Source organism: Sporothrix schenckii, assembly GCF_000961545.1.
Source record: "Sporothrix schenckii 1099-18 chromosome Unknown Cont44, whole genome shotgun sequence".
Taxonomy (NCBI): Eukaryota; Fungi; Ascomycota; class Sordariomycetes; order Ophiostomatales; family Ophiostomataceae; genus Sporothrix; species Sporothrix schenckii.
Genome location: NW_015971145.1, coordinates 5,330,188 through 5,346,670, shown reverse-complemented (window position 1 = coordinate 5,346,670; position 16,483 = coordinate 5,330,188). Strand labels below are relative to the sequence as shown.

General features: G+C 55.6%; 3 protein-coding genes across 3 annotated transcripts; 1 reads left to right on the top strand and 2 right to left on the bottom strand.

Moving 5' to 3' along the window:
- Positions 1–4,311: 4,311 nt before the first annotated feature.
- Positions 4,312–6,308, top strand: SPSK_08793 (hexokinase; the record flags this gene model as incomplete). The annotated part of the gene is made up of 2 exons (XM_016735380.1): positions 4,312–5,774; positions 5,846–6,308. 2 exons carry the CDS (start codon positions 4,312–4,314, stop codon positions 6,306–6,308), a joined length of 1,926 nt encoding a protein of 641 aa, XP_016588413.1.
- An 897-nt stretch (positions 6,309–7,205) lies between these two features.
- SPSK_08715 (acid phosphatase) lies at positions 7,206–9,393 on the bottom strand (the record flags this gene model as incomplete). The annotated part of the gene is made up of 4 exons (XM_016735303.1): positions 7,206–7,323; positions 7,394–7,947; positions 8,018–9,161; positions 9,233–9,393. 4 exons carry the CDS (start codon positions 9,391–9,393, stop codon positions 7,206–7,208), a joined length of 1,977 nt encoding a protein of 658 aa, XP_016588412.1.
- A 2,029-nt stretch (positions 9,394–11,422) lies between these two features.
- Positions 11,423–14,867, bottom strand: SPSK_08389 (beta-N-acetylhexosaminidase; the record flags this gene model as incomplete). The annotated part of the gene is made up of 3 exons (XM_016734988.1): positions 11,423–14,388; positions 14,411–14,631; positions 14,815–14,867. The coding sequence occupies 3 exons, from the start codon at positions 14,865–14,867 to the stop codon at positions 11,423–11,425; spliced, it is 3,240 nt and encodes a 1,079-aa protein (XP_016588411.1).
- Between the last annotated feature and the right edge of the window lie 1,616 nt (positions 14,868–16,483).

The following is a 16,483-nucleotide window of genomic DNA, read 5'->3' as shown; positions in this document are numbered from 1 at the left end:
GTGAAGTTTAGCCTGCTCACTCTGTCTCTCTCTCTGTGTCAATCTACTTTGGTGGTTCGAGCAGCTTTCCATTCCGGGAGCGAAGCCAGTCAATATGTACTCGGCAGGAAAGAAGGCAAGATAACGGACGCCACTGCTAAAGATTATTTATGAAAATATGCCCGGATATCGGGTCAGAAATGCCTGGACGTGGTCCCGAATTGTCAGTGCCGGCGCCGGTGATGATGGGACGATGTGGAAACATAATAAAAAAGTAAAAAAGACGGGAAGGAAAAAATCATAGATTAAAACAACCAATGGCAATGGCGGCTCCCGATGCCACTGATCGGCTTGAAATGTTCCGTAAAGGCTAGAGCTAGATTACCGAGTGTAATTAATGTGCCGTGATATTAATGGGATTCAAACATAAAACAAGAACAAGAAATAGAAGAGCGGCAGGGAGAATTAACAAAGTTGGTGAAAAATAAGAAAAGAACATGAAATCTAAAGCTCCAATATTTAAAATAGAAATTCTAGAACAAAACGAGAGCCCAGGGGGAGGCTCAATCTAGAAAAAGATGCAACGAAAGGGGGCTGCATAAATGGGGATGTTTTGGGTAAAGGGCCAGTTGCTGCAAGGTACTGCGCCTGGGCCGGCGCCGTACAAATACTTCGTCCATCGTGATCGGTGCAGCTCGTTCCTTCCGTGCCGCATTGTGTCTCCGTCACCGGGCTTTCCCCCTTTGGACCATCTCGACGTGGATCTGTGGCGCAGATGCACCCACAGTCCAGCACATGTCTAGCTCATTCACTACCCCATCACCGCTTACATCTCAATCTCAAGAAGTACGAAGCAAATCGTGCAGATAGACGTCGACACGAAGGCGTGAGTGCAACCTTTCCCCCGTTGTTTCTCCAACTCCGTTGTAGTGCACTTCTTGGCAAGCGCGCCATTGGTTGGTATTAGACAGGCGCCATTGCCCGTTTTGGCAACTAAACCATGTCGTCTCCGAGCACTGTGGTTGGCTGGTCTGACGGGCGGCGCGACGGCAGCCTCTTTTGGGGGAGAAGGTGATAAAAGTGGGCCCTCACGTTTCCCGAGCCTCTTTCCCCTCCAAGGCAACGTTACAGCCTTAAAATATAAAATAACAAAAACCCGCCGACAGGGGTGTGGGGTATGTTGAGCATCATCAGCAACCAAACCACAGCGGCACCTTTTGTAAGAACCTGGCTATGTTTTGCTGTAACTACTGAGTCGAGTTGTCTTGGAAGACAGGGCATTTGGCGAGCTTTGCAACGACGAGCGAGGCAGGCATTGCCTGCACTTTATCTGACTTAGCGGCCGTACTCCCCGTACCTTCCCTCATTGTCGTCTTTACTTCGTAGCAGGTAAGCCGCAGTAACACTCGCGACTGCCCCCCAATGTGGACACGCGACTGCCTCTCTTGGCTTGGTGTCCTAGGGCACACTGAAGCTGCGGATCGACAGCTGCCCTTCACTCTTGTCCAAAGTTGCTTGTCACCATGATCTTCCTGATCCCCTGTCTCCAATTCCGATAGCTGAGTGTGATACGATTCGTACTCCCCGCCCTCACGCGTGGGCGCTCTCCACTCAAACTGGCTTGTTTCGTTTGGGCCGGTATTACGAAGCACAGCAATACGAATCTGGTTGGCCGCTGGCGGCCACAAGAATTCGACCGAAGCAAAACCTCTGGAGAGAACCGAGCAGCCGTCAAGTACCTCTCCACGAGATTGCGCCGTCTCACTACGACTTACATTGTGAACTGATTCTAAAGAAGCAGCATTGATCTGTCACCGCGGCCAGCGGCCAGTAGGCCCGTGGTACTTGTCAATGCACACGTTAGATCTTCGATACGACAATGAACAAACAAGAATGCACCGTCTTTTCGGAGCAGAGTAACGCACATACAAAACTAAGGCCCGGCAAACCTAAAAATAAAATCGGGTCCGGGCATTTGGGGGTAGAGCTTTCTTCTTGTTCGAGCTTGTGTCTGTCTCTGCCTGCTGAAGGAGTTCTTTTCCCACTTGTTTCGCCGCGGTCTCGTGTTGTCTCTTGTCTCTTGTTCCCTTCTCGCCCTTCTCGACACCGGACCTCCCTCGACCCTTTCCGTTGTTACACACGCCTCTCAACCTCGCCAGTACTCGGGTCTTCTCTGCACAGCGTGTCTCTTGTGCACCTTTCTCGTGTCGTTTCCTTCAACGCGTCCCTCACTTCAAAACCCTATTTGTTGGCATGGGCTTCTGGGAGGTGGCCTGCACCTGGTGCCTTAATCAGTCGTAGTCGTTTATCGGCGACGTCTCCTCTTTCGAGGACATATCTACGGCCCCAATCTGGGACGTACGTTTCCCTTTTCCAGCAGGACGTTGCCAAGCGTGGGATATGATCTTAGCTTGACCCTTTGTTTCCTCTATACGTTGTGTCTCTACCAAGACATCGCCCTCCGGCAACCTTATTTTGTCTTTGCGCCTTCTTTGCTTCTTCCTTCACCCCCTTCACCCCCTTCCCCCATTTCGCTTCTTTACACACCCCACCCTTTCCATCTCAAACTCCACAACAAACAACGCCATTGAGCCGCCGTACCTTTTCTGCATTGCACACTGGCAGCGGTGGCGATTCGTATGTGGTAGCACTTGTTGTTGCCTCTGGCCTGTCTGCCCATCACCATCTGCTGTGCTTCGTCCCGGATCTAGCCACCCCTGCCGTTGGACCTCTCATTCAGCCGCTTAACACGTTTCTGTTTCTGTCTTTCCCCAGCCTGTCTCCTGTCCACCGTTCTTTCCCTCCCCAATACACCAATACACAGCACTCTGTACCTGCCCCGGCTGCTTGTGTGCACCTGGCCCCCATCTTTCCTTCCTATTCTCGCTTCTTGACGAAAGGCTCTTTCCCTATCGAGCCTCAAACGCTCCTCGTTCCTGCCCTTTGCTCAAGGATCTGCTCTAGAGCTTTCCTAAATCTGTGAGCAACGAACACACTTTGTACCAAGTTCAGGCCAGAGCAGGAAGGAGCGAACTGCTCGTCGTGTGCACCAAAAGGGGGCTCCGCTTCTTCTGCTCCTTTCTTCCATCGGATCCCTAGGGCCCCTCCTTTTTTTCTTACCACGTCTTGGGTCTCGCCTTTGGATACGAATACAACAACAGAAACAACACCAAAAAAATCGACTAATACCACTTGAACAAACAAAGCCGTACCACTACCACCACCACCTTGCACCTTGCACCTCACCTCCCCACGCTCGTCTCTCGGCTGGGACCTGGCTGATACCACGTCGACCGTCCGCCGCCGCGCTCCCGCCGCCTTGTTACTTCAGAACCAAAGAAAACAAAGCCGCAGAGACAGCCCTTGCAGACGAGAGAAACGAGAGAACGCGAGAGACTCCAAAACGCCTCGCCGCCCACACAAAACCCACATTGTGCCTCAGCCCTTAAGCTGTTGCTTCTCATAGTAACCTTGTTCCCTTTCCCTCCTCTCTCTCTGTCTCTCTCCCCCCCCCCCCCCCCCCCTGGCCGTGCTTCCCATCCCGTTCCCGGGAGCAATACTACGTGCAAACACGGAAGACGAGAAAAATCAAGAGACTTGGCCCGGCCGATCAGCAACTTGCTCTCGTTGCCCGATGCTCTGGCCACCTTTTTCTCCCTCCTCCCTTTTTTTTCTCCGCTTGCTTTGTTCAGAAGGACCTCTCGTGGCATGCAGATTCGCCTCCCACTGGTTCTGAGACCGGTACCTCAACCTCCTAACCACATACCACGCCCTGACCACGTTCATAACGTTTCGCCAGCGGCCAGACGACTCGACGTTCCGGCGCCTTAACGTTCGTATTGGTTGCTTTGCGTGTTCAAACTCTCGGGCATCGTTACGACTGCAGTCCTCCTGGTGTCGGCCGTCACCTTCTTCGGTTTTTTCCTTCTTTTACTGGAGCCAGTCCGCCTGCCACTCTCCACGGCGCAGATTTAACCCCAGAAAGGAAGCCACAAACAACGTTCTCTTCGTGTTAGACGCCCTTCACGCAGCATCCTGCACTCTACATACTCTCTGCGTCTCACCACTGCCCCATTCCGTGCCATTTTGTTGTTATTTCTCCTTCCCGCTTCCTCTCATTTTCTCTCTCTCACACACACCCACTCATATTCCTCCCCCCTTTGGGGCTTAACCCATTCTTCTCTTCCACATTTGGCCATTGCGTCTCGATCTCATCGGGTTGCTCTTTTGTTTAAAGGTCATGCTCCCCCAGTCTCTTGTTGATTCCTCTTTTTCGTTTTCTCTTCCTCCTTCTCTTTTCCCTTTTCTCTCTTCTCCGCCTGCTAGTCTGTCATGCAGTCACTCGTTTCTGCCATGACGAGTCTACGGAGTGCCCTCATCGCCGCCCTCAAGTCCCTTTTGAAGGGCAGGTCCTTCATCCAGGCCATCCTTGCCTTTTGGGTGAACCCCAACGACGAGTCCAAGCCGGCTGGGAACGCACATAGTAACGCCGCAGCTGCGTCGTCATCACAAGCATCCAATGTACCACAACAAGAAAGCAACGAACACGCGCCACAAGAGGATGTTGCGCCATTATCAAAAAAGACAACCGCCACGGTCACCGTAACATCTTCTCACTCTTCGCCATCCTCATCGCCGGCTTCGCTGCCCACATCACCCGCTTCACAAGCTACCATCTCACCGCCCTCCTCACCGGATCAGCAACCCCGTCTCTCTCTTAACAAGAGCAAGGGTACGACCAGCACGAAGACATCAATAGAGCAATTTCTCCGAGATGCCGAGCGGACGCTGCTGCAGCCCGTCCAGGGCCGCAACCTCAAAGATTTTGCTACGGGCCTCCAGGCCCAGTTCCGTGATGGCCTTTTGAACAACGCCGCCTGCATGCTGCCGTCGTACAACCACCAGTTGCCCAATGGCCGTGAAAAGGGACGCTACCTGTCGCTCGATGTCGGTGGTTCGACGCTGCGTGTGGCGCTGATCGAGCTCCGGGGCAAGGCGTCGGAGGACGACGCGGTCAAGGGTGCCGAGACCATGGTCATCTTGAGCAAAGCATCCTTCAAGATCACGCCAGAACTGAAGAAGCTTGAGGGCATGGCCTTCTTTGACTGGATGGCTGTCCGTATTCTTGAGACCATCAACAAGGCCGAGACCAGCACTACCCGTGACAACAGCAATGCCGACTACCCGCTGCCTGTGGGCCTCGCCTGGAGTTTCCCCATCGAGCAAACGTCTCTTCGAGGTGGCTTTCTGCAGGGCATGGGCAAGGGCTTCCGCGCTGCCGACCCGCTGCTGGGCCAGGACCTCGGCGACATCATCCAGACTGCCTGTCTCGCCCGTGGCCTGCATGTCGAGCTGGCCACTATTGTCAACGATTCCACCGCCTGTCTCCTGTCCGAGGCATACGTCCATGCTGCCACCCGCTTTGGTCTTATTCTAGGCACGGGTGTCAACATCGCCGTCCACCTGCCCGTCCCGACTGTCGGTCGCTCCAAATTCGGGGCCCGTCCTGACGCATGGTTCGATGAGGCCAGTCATGTCATTATCAACACCGAGCTCGGGATGTTTGGCCACGGTATCCTGCCCGTCACCCGCTGGGACGCCCTGCTCAACGCCGATCACCCTAAACCCGAGTTCCAGCCCCTTGAGCACATGGTCTCGGGCTACTACCTGGGCGAGGTGACCCGCTTCGCCCTTCTCGAGGCTGTCAACACCGCAGGTCTGTTCGGTGGTGTCGCACCGCCGTCACTCCTGACTCCCTATGCCCTCGATACCGAGACTCTGTCCGTGATGGGAACGTACGTGCAAATATCCCGAACCCCTTGAAATGCTCCACCGGAAACGCTCGTTGATACTAATGTACAAATAGTGACAAATCTCCCACGTTGGAAATGGCCACAGCTGCTTTCCACCAGAAACACCCAACGGCCTCGGGCATGCCGCCCGCGCACTCCGACATCCTTGCCGTGTGCACACTCGCTTTTCTCATTGCCCAGCGGTCTGCTGCCATCGTTGGCGCCTCTGTGTCTGCCCTGTGGGCCCTCAAGGCCGAGACGGAGCAGGAGTACATCCATGCGCTGTCCACTGCGTCGCCTACCGCTGTCCGGGCACAGCACAGCAAGAATGCACAGGCCGAGCTCTCCATTATGCACGCCCGCACCGTTGTCGCCTTCAACGGCTCCGTCATCGAGCGCTACCCGCACTACCTGGAGCAGTGCCAGGCCGTGATCAACTCGCTGGCAGCTTCATCCGCAGGTTCCATTGACTTGGTCCCTGCTGAGGAGAGTTCATTGCTGGGTGCTGCCGTGTCGCTGGCTTGCCTGGGAGCATGAAAAGTAATACAGTGACTTTTGCCTTTCTCCCATTCTCTCTCTCTCGCTCTCTCTTGGAGTTGTCTTTCAGAGGCATTTTTATACCCTGCCTATAAAGTCTTTGTCATTCCATGTCACGCATCCTCATCCATCATCGTAAATAGAATCCGAACTCAACAAGGCGTCTTTCGGTGGCATTTGTTTTCTTTTCTTTTTTTTTTGCCTCTCTGCACATTCTGGACCAGTAGTACATATATACACACGTTCTGTTCCTTTGGCGGATTAGCCTAATTTTCTTATATTTCTTGGTTCTTTCCCACAGCATTGCGTTTTATGGTTTTCCGTGCGAGAAATGAGACTTGACCTATCAGAAAAGAACTCAAAAAGAACTTTTTGTCGGGTGCTGGCATACATTCAGCCATTTTGTACTTTGCATTTCTTTTGGACGTTTAACGGCCGTTTGTTTTCAACATGTCATAAAAGCAAAACAAAGCCAGAGCAGCGAATTATATCGATTGAATCAATACAATATTCATAAGTGGACATGAAAATACATAAATAGTGTTAAGGCAAGAAATTGAAACTGCTGTGTCAATCCGAAAAAAAAAAAAATAGGTCCTCATGATAAATCCCTCACCACTGCAAATAAAGTACATAAAGGTCGAGGTATATAGCGACGCTCCTCGGCCGTATCCAGAGAAAAAAATAATCCAAAGCAGTCTGTTTTTGTCTCCCAAAGTCCAAAATAAATTGTCACAAAAAAAATTCATGGTATCCCAAAATAGAAGAGAATGAAGAAAATCAAGATAAAATGTTACCCAGTCCTAGAGATCAAGAGACCAGTGGTCCCAAGAGGAATCACATACTCACAAAAACAGACAAAAAGAAAAAAAGAAAAGAAAAATATATTCTTGGATGTTATTCTGCTGCAAAGTACCGTTTCGTCTTACTGCGCACTTGCTGTGCTTTCACTTCGGGGGGCACGACCGTGTGGTGCACAACATGTGGCCGGTAGATGGCGTCGACAGGTGGCATCCTGCACGAGACATGTTAGCAGATTTTGTATTTCGCAGCGCTTTTTGAGTAGGGAGTTAGGCCGGACATACCAATCATCCAGACTGAGCGGGAAATATTCGTAGAGAAGCTCGCCGTTTTCAAACGAATCGCTCTGAGCCGCAGCCGCTGCAGCACCGGCTGTGTTGTTTCCGGTGGCAGCCGAGGATGCGGATGTGGATACCGCCGGAAGGGCGATTGTCGTGGTGGCTCTTCCACTGCCGGCGACCACGTTGGAGAAAGGCGGGCTGTTTGAAGGACGGTCGGCACCGGTCCGGTTAGACGGGCTGCGCTCATCTTCAGACAAGGAGAGGTTGAGGGGAACAGCGGCACTGTTGGATCGCTGTACCAGGCTGTGTTGTTGTTGCTGCTGCTGCTGCTGCTGCTGCTGCTGCTGCTGCTGTTGTTGATGTTGCTGCTGCTGCTGTTGGGCTTTTGTTGATCTTGACGGCGTCGATTCGCTGTTCCACGCAGGGACGGGTGGCCGTGTTTGGGTCGGGGAGAGGGCCATCTTCTTGGCGGGATGTGGGCTTTGCTGTTGCGCTTGGAGTTGGGCCTGAGCCTGAGCCTGTACTTGAGCGTATTGCTGCGACCAATCGTTCGGTTGCTGCGAGGACCTGTTAGTACGGTGCAAGGGGAACACGAAAGACCCGAAAGAAGACCTGAAAAGAACATACTGGCATGGTTCCAAGCAGGTTGTATCCCTGGAAGTTCTGCGCCATGTCGATGCCGTTACTGTTGCTGCGGTGCTGGCCCTGGTGCATTGCAGCTTCTAGCGTGTTGGTGGAGGATATTGAATGACGATCGAGCTGCTGCTGCTGTTGCACCTGTTGTTGCAACTGTTGTTGTTGCTGCTGCTGCTGCTGCTGCTGCTGCATTTGTTGCTTCTTATCAACCGCCGTGCTGGTGCCAGTCAGGGGCACGTCGCGGCGACTGACAAAATTGCGTGGACTGCGGCCGCGGACAATGACGGGTCCAGACTGGATCTCGGCAATCTTGACCCACTCACCCTCCTCGCTCTTGTCGCTGCCAGCGGTGCCGCTCGCATCAGCCTCGGCTTGGATGCGGCCGAGCAGGTTGATCTGCACGACGTAATGCTGCTGTTGGCCCTTGCGACGACCGTTATTGGCGGTAGCGTGCTTGAACTGTAAGCGCTTCCAGGACACAGGCACAGACACAAGACCGTTGTCCAGTTCCTGCCCGTTGGCTAGGTCGATGGGCACGTTTGGTGGCGAACCAGCGATTTTGGAGTCATCGCTTGGTGCGCTGCTGCCGTTGTTGGCGCCACTGTTGGCTGCCGTGCTCTTCCAGGGGATGCAGATAATCTCCGTCGTCTTGCCCTCGATGCTCTCGATTGCCGAAATGGACGCCGCAAGCTCGTGCACCGCAACGTGCTGGCCTTGGTCTGTGACGATATGCGTGACTTGTCGCGGGAGCGTGATCTGGCCTGAGCACCACCAGAGATTCCGGCGGTAGCAGGTGAGTTCGAGCGGGCGGCCAGTGTTTTCGGCCGAGTAGACATCCTCGGCCAAGAAAAACATGCCAAAGAGCTCGGCGGTCATGGCGGGCTCGGAAAACTGGCCGCCTTCGTCGACGACGGCCGCCTTGACAACCGGCGCGGTGAAGCTGAGCAGTTTGTTGTCGAGGCCCTCATCCTGCGGTGATGCGGACTGCAAGAAGCCGTCCCCATTGTGTGGTGCCAGCTCATAGGGCCGGCCGGTAGCCGCGACAGAGTAGGGGAACGGGTCTTCAAAAGTGGTGGAGAAGGTCTCGAAGTCGTACGAGGGCGTGAACGGTAATGGCAGGCCGTTGACGTTGTCGCTAGAGCATGTCAGAGGCAATGCGAAAGAAGGCGGGAGAGTAAGGACAGGGCACAGGACGCGCAAACCTACAGAAGAGCTTCGTCAAAGGCAATGTCCTGGTCAAAAGCGTCCATGTTCAGGCCGCCGCCGGGATTCGGATGGTTCACATTGACATTGACGCCGAGGCCGAGGGCACCAGAGTTGGAGCCAGCCGGTACGGAGAGTGGGGGCATGGAGTTGTAGCCGGCCATTGTCGCATGGTGGCCAACGCCAGGAGCTGTCTGTGAGAGGTCGCGTGTGTGCCAGGAGGAGCTTTCTCGTGATTCCGCAGGCGCAGTCGCAAGTCGGATGGAGAGAGTCCGGCGCGGCGCAGAGGCGGGAGAAAGAGTCAAAAATGGGGGTGGGATTGGGAGATTGCCAGAGGTCGTGGACGGGCCAGAAAACACGGCGGCCAATAGCCAAGAGAAGAAAAGCGAAGCCACTGGGCACCCAGAAGATGAGAACAGGCGGCAGGGAGACGGCAAGGGAAGGCAACCCAGTCCCTTTGGACGGTCTGGTTATCTTTTACCCGCGCGGCGTATCTGTCCAACGTCGGACTGCCTGTGGCAGGGCTCCAAGCCTCGTTCCGCTTCGTAGTGTCGCTGTCCCTGTTTGGAGACCGCCGGTGCAAGAGAGGCGTTTGCTTCGATGCGAGGCTCAGGAAACGCAACGATCTTGAGCTTTTGCCGTCTGATTGTGACGCTCCTGAAGAGAATGGCGGGCAAAAATGACGGGGGACGGCCTCGAGAGCTGTGAGCTGTGAGCTGTGAGCTGTGAGCCAAAAAGGAGGGGGCCTACAGGCTGCGTGAGAGTACGGGCTGGGAACAAATGCTTCGATGCTGGGGGGAAGATGTCCTCGAAGGATATTGCCGGAAGAAAGAAAAACGAGAGGTGAGGAGGAGAAGCGCAACAGAGCAAAGGAGGCGGCCGTTGGTGGCTGCTTGACGATGTGCTTCTCTGCGCCTTCCTCGTTTATCACAAAGGCGAATGGAGGGCAGGACCAAACGGAGAGAGAAAGAGGAAAGAGAAAGCGGAGACGAAGACGTGTGGTTGGCCAGGCTAAGTCCGGCGAGTGTGTGTGTGTGGCAGTTACAGAAAAAGGGCCAATGGGAAAGAACGAGGGCCAGAGCGAACCTTTACAGGGAAGCGCGAGAAATTGAATAGTGGAGGGGCAGTTGCACGCTGTGGTTCGGTGGCGGCGACTCCTGAATACCGGTCGAGATAAGGAAAGAGCGAGCCGATCGGGTGAGATTTAGGTTTTGGCGACAGCTGTATTAGGGGCAGGCGAGACACGGTGGAGCACAGAGGCCGTTTTTGCTGGAGAGAAAGAGCGAACACAAATACCAAAATACGCTAAGCAGGGGTTGAAATCTTTTCTGGGGAAAGTGGGCAGGAGCAGGCTGCGGGACGGACTGGTTACAGTGGACCTCTTCCGCGCCTGCCCCCAAAATGGCGCTTGGAAAGACATGGAAGGAACACACCAGTACGGCGTACGACATCCGGATCACACCAAAATCATTACCAGGACAGAAACAGTCGCGATGGTTTCCATTATCCTCACCGGTGGAGACCGCTGCACGTTAGTTACACCAATTGGCCGGGCAGATGGAAGGTCCTAGCAGAAGCAACGAATAAACGCTGGGGGAAGTAGGAGTCTGATGAGCGAAAAAGTTGTGGCTTGTGCTACACAAATTGCTGTGGCACAAATCAATGAAGCAAAAACAGTCCGAATTATGTACGCAAGACGTGTCATGAAAGGAATATCTAAATATAGAGATATCTTGACTGGTCAAACTAGTCTTACCATGGCTACGGACGATAAGCTGGGTGTTATGAAAAGAAGAGAAATGAAAAGAGAATGGAAAGAAAGTGGAAAGAAAGTGGAAAAGAAGGGGAAAGAAAAAAAGCAATCTAAACTATGGACATATACTTGATCCAAATCACAATATCCAACAAAAACCAGCGAAAACAGAACCGCAATAAATCATTGTCATCCATGAGAGCCAAAATGTCCAAAAGTAAATAAAGCAGGTCGTAGACGGCATCAAGCAGCTGCTTCCCATTATGTCGAACCAAGATCCGACCACTGTTTAATCGTTAGTAAGTTTTTCCACGAAGATATCAAGAAAGGGAGATGGGGTTTTCGAACCAGAAGATGTATTGACGACAGGGGCAAGAGGCTTGAAGCAGACAGAAAATGTAGAAGGACAAAAATAAAAGAAATAGACCCTCAGAAACAACCTAAAAAACACTCACATTCTCAATGGTGTTTGTCAGTTCGTCAAACGCCTGCAGAACCTCAAACTGCATCGCCAACAGTGGCTCGTACGCCTCGTCGGCCACCCAGCTCAGGACACTGCGCACCGCCCGGTGGTTCTTGTTCTGCCGCACGGCCATCATGGCGAGGCCCTGTAGGAGCAGCAGTGTTGAGGCCGAGCCAGCGCCCGCCACGACGACCGGAGCGACGATGCCACCCGTTGCCGTGTTCTCGTCAAAGGTGTTGCTATTCGGACCCGGCGCCAAACCGGCTGACAGGCTGTCTTCTGTGCTGAGACTGGCCGACCGGCCGTTGCCACCACCACTACCACCGCCGCCGCCGCCGCCGCCGCCGGCGCTGCCCCCGCCACGTGATGCTGGGCCGTGCAACGACCGTAACGGTTGCAAGGGAGGCAGGAAATTGGCGATTGTACTGCCCGGGCTGCACACAATAACGGTACCGAGAAGCGCATCCTCCGCGACGTCATCACCACTGTGTTCCTCGGCCGTGAAGTCGGCGCCGCCGTCTGCGCCGTTGCCCGTTTTCTTGCTGCCAGCCACCTTGGCACGGACGACGGCGCAGGTCTTGTTGTTGCCCTGCGACAGAGCGTACCGGTACAGCTCAACCACTTCCGGGCCAGCCAGCGCGGCAACGTGGCTCAGCACGCCCTCGGCAATCTCCGGGCCCTGGATGAGATCGAAACTGATGCCGGCGTTGGCGAGGTGGCGTGTCAGGCCTTCGGGGGGTGACCAGCGGTTCAGGTCCGGGATGACGAGGTTGGTGATGCGCCGGGGGAAAGCAACCTCCCAGCCACCACGGGCGAACCACGAGCGGATGCTCGCTGTGCTGGAGGCGGCCGAGCCAGAGCTGCCCGGCCCCGCCGCTGCGACTGCGTTGTTCGAAGCACCACCAGTACCACCGCCCGAGCCGCCGCCGCCGCTGGGTGTGTTGCCTGTGCTTCCGGCCGTGCTGCTGCCGCTGTCGTCGACCACGGGAATGCCGGGGAACACGCCCGGGAAACAGGAACCGAGCTGCAATTTTGCCACCCCCGGTTTTTGGGACAGGATGCGAAGGGCAGCGCGGTGCAGAGAACGGCCCACGGAGACATTTCGCTTGCCCGGGTCGACAAACAGGCCACCGACAATGCCGACGCCCGAGTTTTTGATAAAGTACGTAGCGCAGAAGCCGTACAGGGCTTGTGTGCTGCTGTTGCTGACGACAAGGTGCGACTCTTCGATGTTGGGGTTGTTGAGCTCAAAGGACGAGGCGGTCGCACTCCGTAGATATTGCAGGTGCGGCCCGCTGGCGCGGGCAATGGCCTGCAGCAGCTCGTCCAGCCCCCGGCCGTCCCGGTCGCGGTTGTACGTCTCGACGAGCCAATTGCGGCGCGACTTGAGCACCTTTTTGCTCTTGCGCAGCGTGCCCGGCAGCGTGCCGCTCGGACTGTACTCGTTGAAGAGGGCGCGCACGAGGGCGCTCATGGCCATCTCGGTAAAGTCAAAGGTGCAGATGTAGGTGCCAATGGTCTTGTCGATGGCAAAGTCGTATGGGGAGCTGACCGCGACGACAATCAAGTTCTTGTTCTGGCCACTGGTGCGCAGCATGGAGCACATCATGGAGACGTGCTTGGTGAAACCAGCCTGGTAGAGGTTGCGGTTGGCGTCGGCTGTCACAATAATGATTGTGGAGGCGCGGTGTATCAGGTTTTCGTGCACCGGCCGCACGCCGTTGGCTGTGTAGGACGTGTGAAGCAGCTTTCCGTGTCGAGCACGGGCGAGCGAGCGGCCAAGGCCACGGAAGACGCCCTCGCCACTCATAATGGCACCGCGGTCGCGATGCACCCACTTGTCGTGGAGGGACTGCGAGGACGCCGAAGACGAGATGAAATTCTTGTTCTCGAGCGTTTTTGTGGCGGACGAGGCGGGCAGCGGCTTGACAAGGGGGGTGAGCAGCAACAGCTCTTCGTGCTGGTGCATGGAGCGGGAGAGGGGAAGCAGGCGGTCGCGGTCACGCATGACGGTGATGGAGTCATCGTAGGCTTTGCGCGACAAGGCGAGATTGGACGGGTGAATCTTGGACAGGAGCGAAAGGCCCGGGGGGTTGAGGGCCTTTGCCCAGGACGTGCAGCTCTTCTTGAGGTTGAGCACGCGGCGGAGTGACGTGAAAATGCGGTCACGGGTGAGGATGCCGTTGGCATAGCCGAGTTTGAGGCCGGCAATGGCCTCGAGCTGGACGTCGTACGCCCGGCACAGCATGACAATGTCGCAGCCGGCCTCGACGGCCATGACGGTGCCGCCCTTGACACCAATTTCGTGGCTCAGTGCTTCCATCTCCAGGCACTCGGAAATGGCGACGCCGCGAAAGCCGAGCTCGTTGCGCAGCAAGTCGTCGACTACCTGGTCCGAGAGACAGGCGTGGCCGACGTTCATAGAGGGGTTGGCAATCCCGCAGCCGCCGACAAACATGGCGTCGAGTTGGCCGCTGGCAATGGCGTTGCGGAAGGGCACGAGGGCGCTGAGGCTCAGCTCCTCAAGAGTTTGTGTGATGATGGGAATGTCGAGGCTGGAGCCCAGGAAGTCGAGGTTGCCGTAGGAGGGGAAATGCTTGCCGCATGTGGCCAGGCCCATGTCCTTGTAGCCCTTCATGGCCGCGATGCCGTACTGCGAGACTTCCTGGGGGTCGTCGCTCGTGGCGCGGACACCAAGCGGCTGATAGCGGGCATTGGTAAGGACATCGAGGACGGGGCCGAGCATCATGTTGACGCCGCAGGCCGAGACCTCGGAGGCGGTGGCCTTGGCAATGGAGTAGGCGAGGTCGGCGCTACCAGCAGCGGCGACACCCATGGCGCTGGGGAACTGACAAATGTAGTCCTCGTCGAAGAGGCTGTTGACGCCGCCGTTCTCCTGGTCGATGGCAATGAGCAGTGGGTAGGGATGGCCGGCATTGCGTGCTATTGTCTGCAGCTCTTGCACGATCTTGGCCGTCTCGTGCGCAGCTGGAGAGATGAGACAAGGTTAGATGCTGTCGGAAGACGTCAGGGGATATGCGCGTGTCGCCTCGATGGGTAAGCTCACATTTCAAGTTCTTCGCTGTCATGTGGACGCTGCCAAGATGGTGCTCCTCAATGAGGTTCCGGATCTGGGGCGTCACCTCTGTGCCATCCCAGCCCATGATGAGCATCTGGCCAATGGCCCTGGCGGATGTTAGTGGTGTCCATGCTTACATGTGGCACCGATGCGATGCGTAGGATGGCGACGCATGTGCGCCAGCAGCGACCAACACCGACGACAGAAACACAATATAAAAGCCCCAAAGCACCAAAGCACCAGAGCACGAAATTGAATCGCATAAAGGGGGGGGGGGGGACATCACGTACCAATCCACATCTTCCCATAGTGGATCCAGATCGCCTTCTAGCTTGTTAGACATGGCGACGAGAAGGGACGTGTGTGCCTCCCGTAGCGAGACACAACACTTGACGGAGCAAGTGAAAAGGCGGGAAACGAAAAGAGTGAGAAAGGGGGATGCAGGAATACGAGCGGCGCGCAGGGAGAGAGGGTAGGGGTGGGTTGTGTGTGGATTCAGGGAAGGGCAAGGTCCTGGAGCTCTCTGCGGAAGCTTGCGAACCCGTCACGTCATAGCAGCTGAGCCGGTATGGCAGCGGAGAGGTGCAGGACGCCCACCAGCAAGGGCAGGCTGTCTCTCAACAGGATCCGAGTTCTTGGATACAGGCACGTGGCAAAGAGAAGACGAAAGTGCACAAGGAACAAAGGCGGATGGGCGGCGCGGCGCGAACAGGTGTGAGGGGCAGGCGTCGACCCAGGAGAACCGAATAGGACTCCGATAGTCAGCGACGAGATCTGCGAGACGTGTACAGCTCCGCAGCCATATGCCGTGATCCGTGTATGGTGGGAGGACGCGGAATGCGGCGAAGAAGGTGAAAAGGACTTAAGTGTGACGAGGCAAGACGCAGGGCCAGCCTACAAGCAGTCGGTGGGTCTTGGAGGCAGCGGAGCCTTGCAGGAACGAACACCAGGCACGGGGTCCGGGGAAAGGGGGGGATGTGGTGGAAGGCTGGCAGGGTAGCTGGGGACCTCGGAGTCGGCGTGAGGGGATTTGATACACCGAGATATTTGGTTGGTGAGAATGTCCTCAAAGAAGGTAGGTCCGACGCAGTTCACAACGAGAGTACTTCGTAGGCGCGGGAAGGTGGTTAATGTCGAAACGTCGACGATGATTGGCTGGAGGGTCAGGCAGGTGCGACCCGCAGAAACGGAGCTCAAACGGTGCACATGGGATGCACGTGACATCTCCGTAATGTTCTCACGAGAGCTGCACAGTGTAAAACTCCATAGGCTCTTCTCCACACAGGTTAACGGATAACGGAGCGCTACTTGTAGAGGATGGTGGCGCCCGTTGGACGGCACTGTGCACAAACTGTGCGCTAGCACCAGACCAAATGCGCGCCAAACCAGGTCCTTGGCTTGCTTGGCTGTAGTGGACGATGCACATTGCACAGCGACTTCCGGCAACGTTACATCATTGTGCAGTGCGCCACAGGGAGGCAACTGGTGTCACTTGTCGCCGGTATCGACGGATCTCGACGATATCACCCACCCTCCACGCCACCATCTGACAACACCTTGCTCGATGTGCTACATGACTTTCGGACAGCCCCGTTCGTCACGTAGCCAGAGTCAACATTGCTTTTGGGTCCTGTTGACCTTTCATCCATCCAGTTCTCCATCACCTGGTCCCTTGCAGAAGCCACGGCTAGGCGCGTCTAGAACTGCTCGTTGGAGGACATCCTGGCGAACAAGTGCCTCGGATCCACTGTGTGCGTGCAGCTTGTCCTGTCGGTGCACAAGGGCGCGTCCGTTTTATGCTGGCAACTCCGTTCTCCGATCAGACTAGGTGGCACCGTGCACGGCACTGTGGTGCCACGGCTGTATGCCTCTTACACGGGGGCGGCGTCTGAAGGTTTGAATGGAGCAAGTGGGGACAAGTCACAACCGCCGCCGAACGGCAAGAGCGACTGATATGTG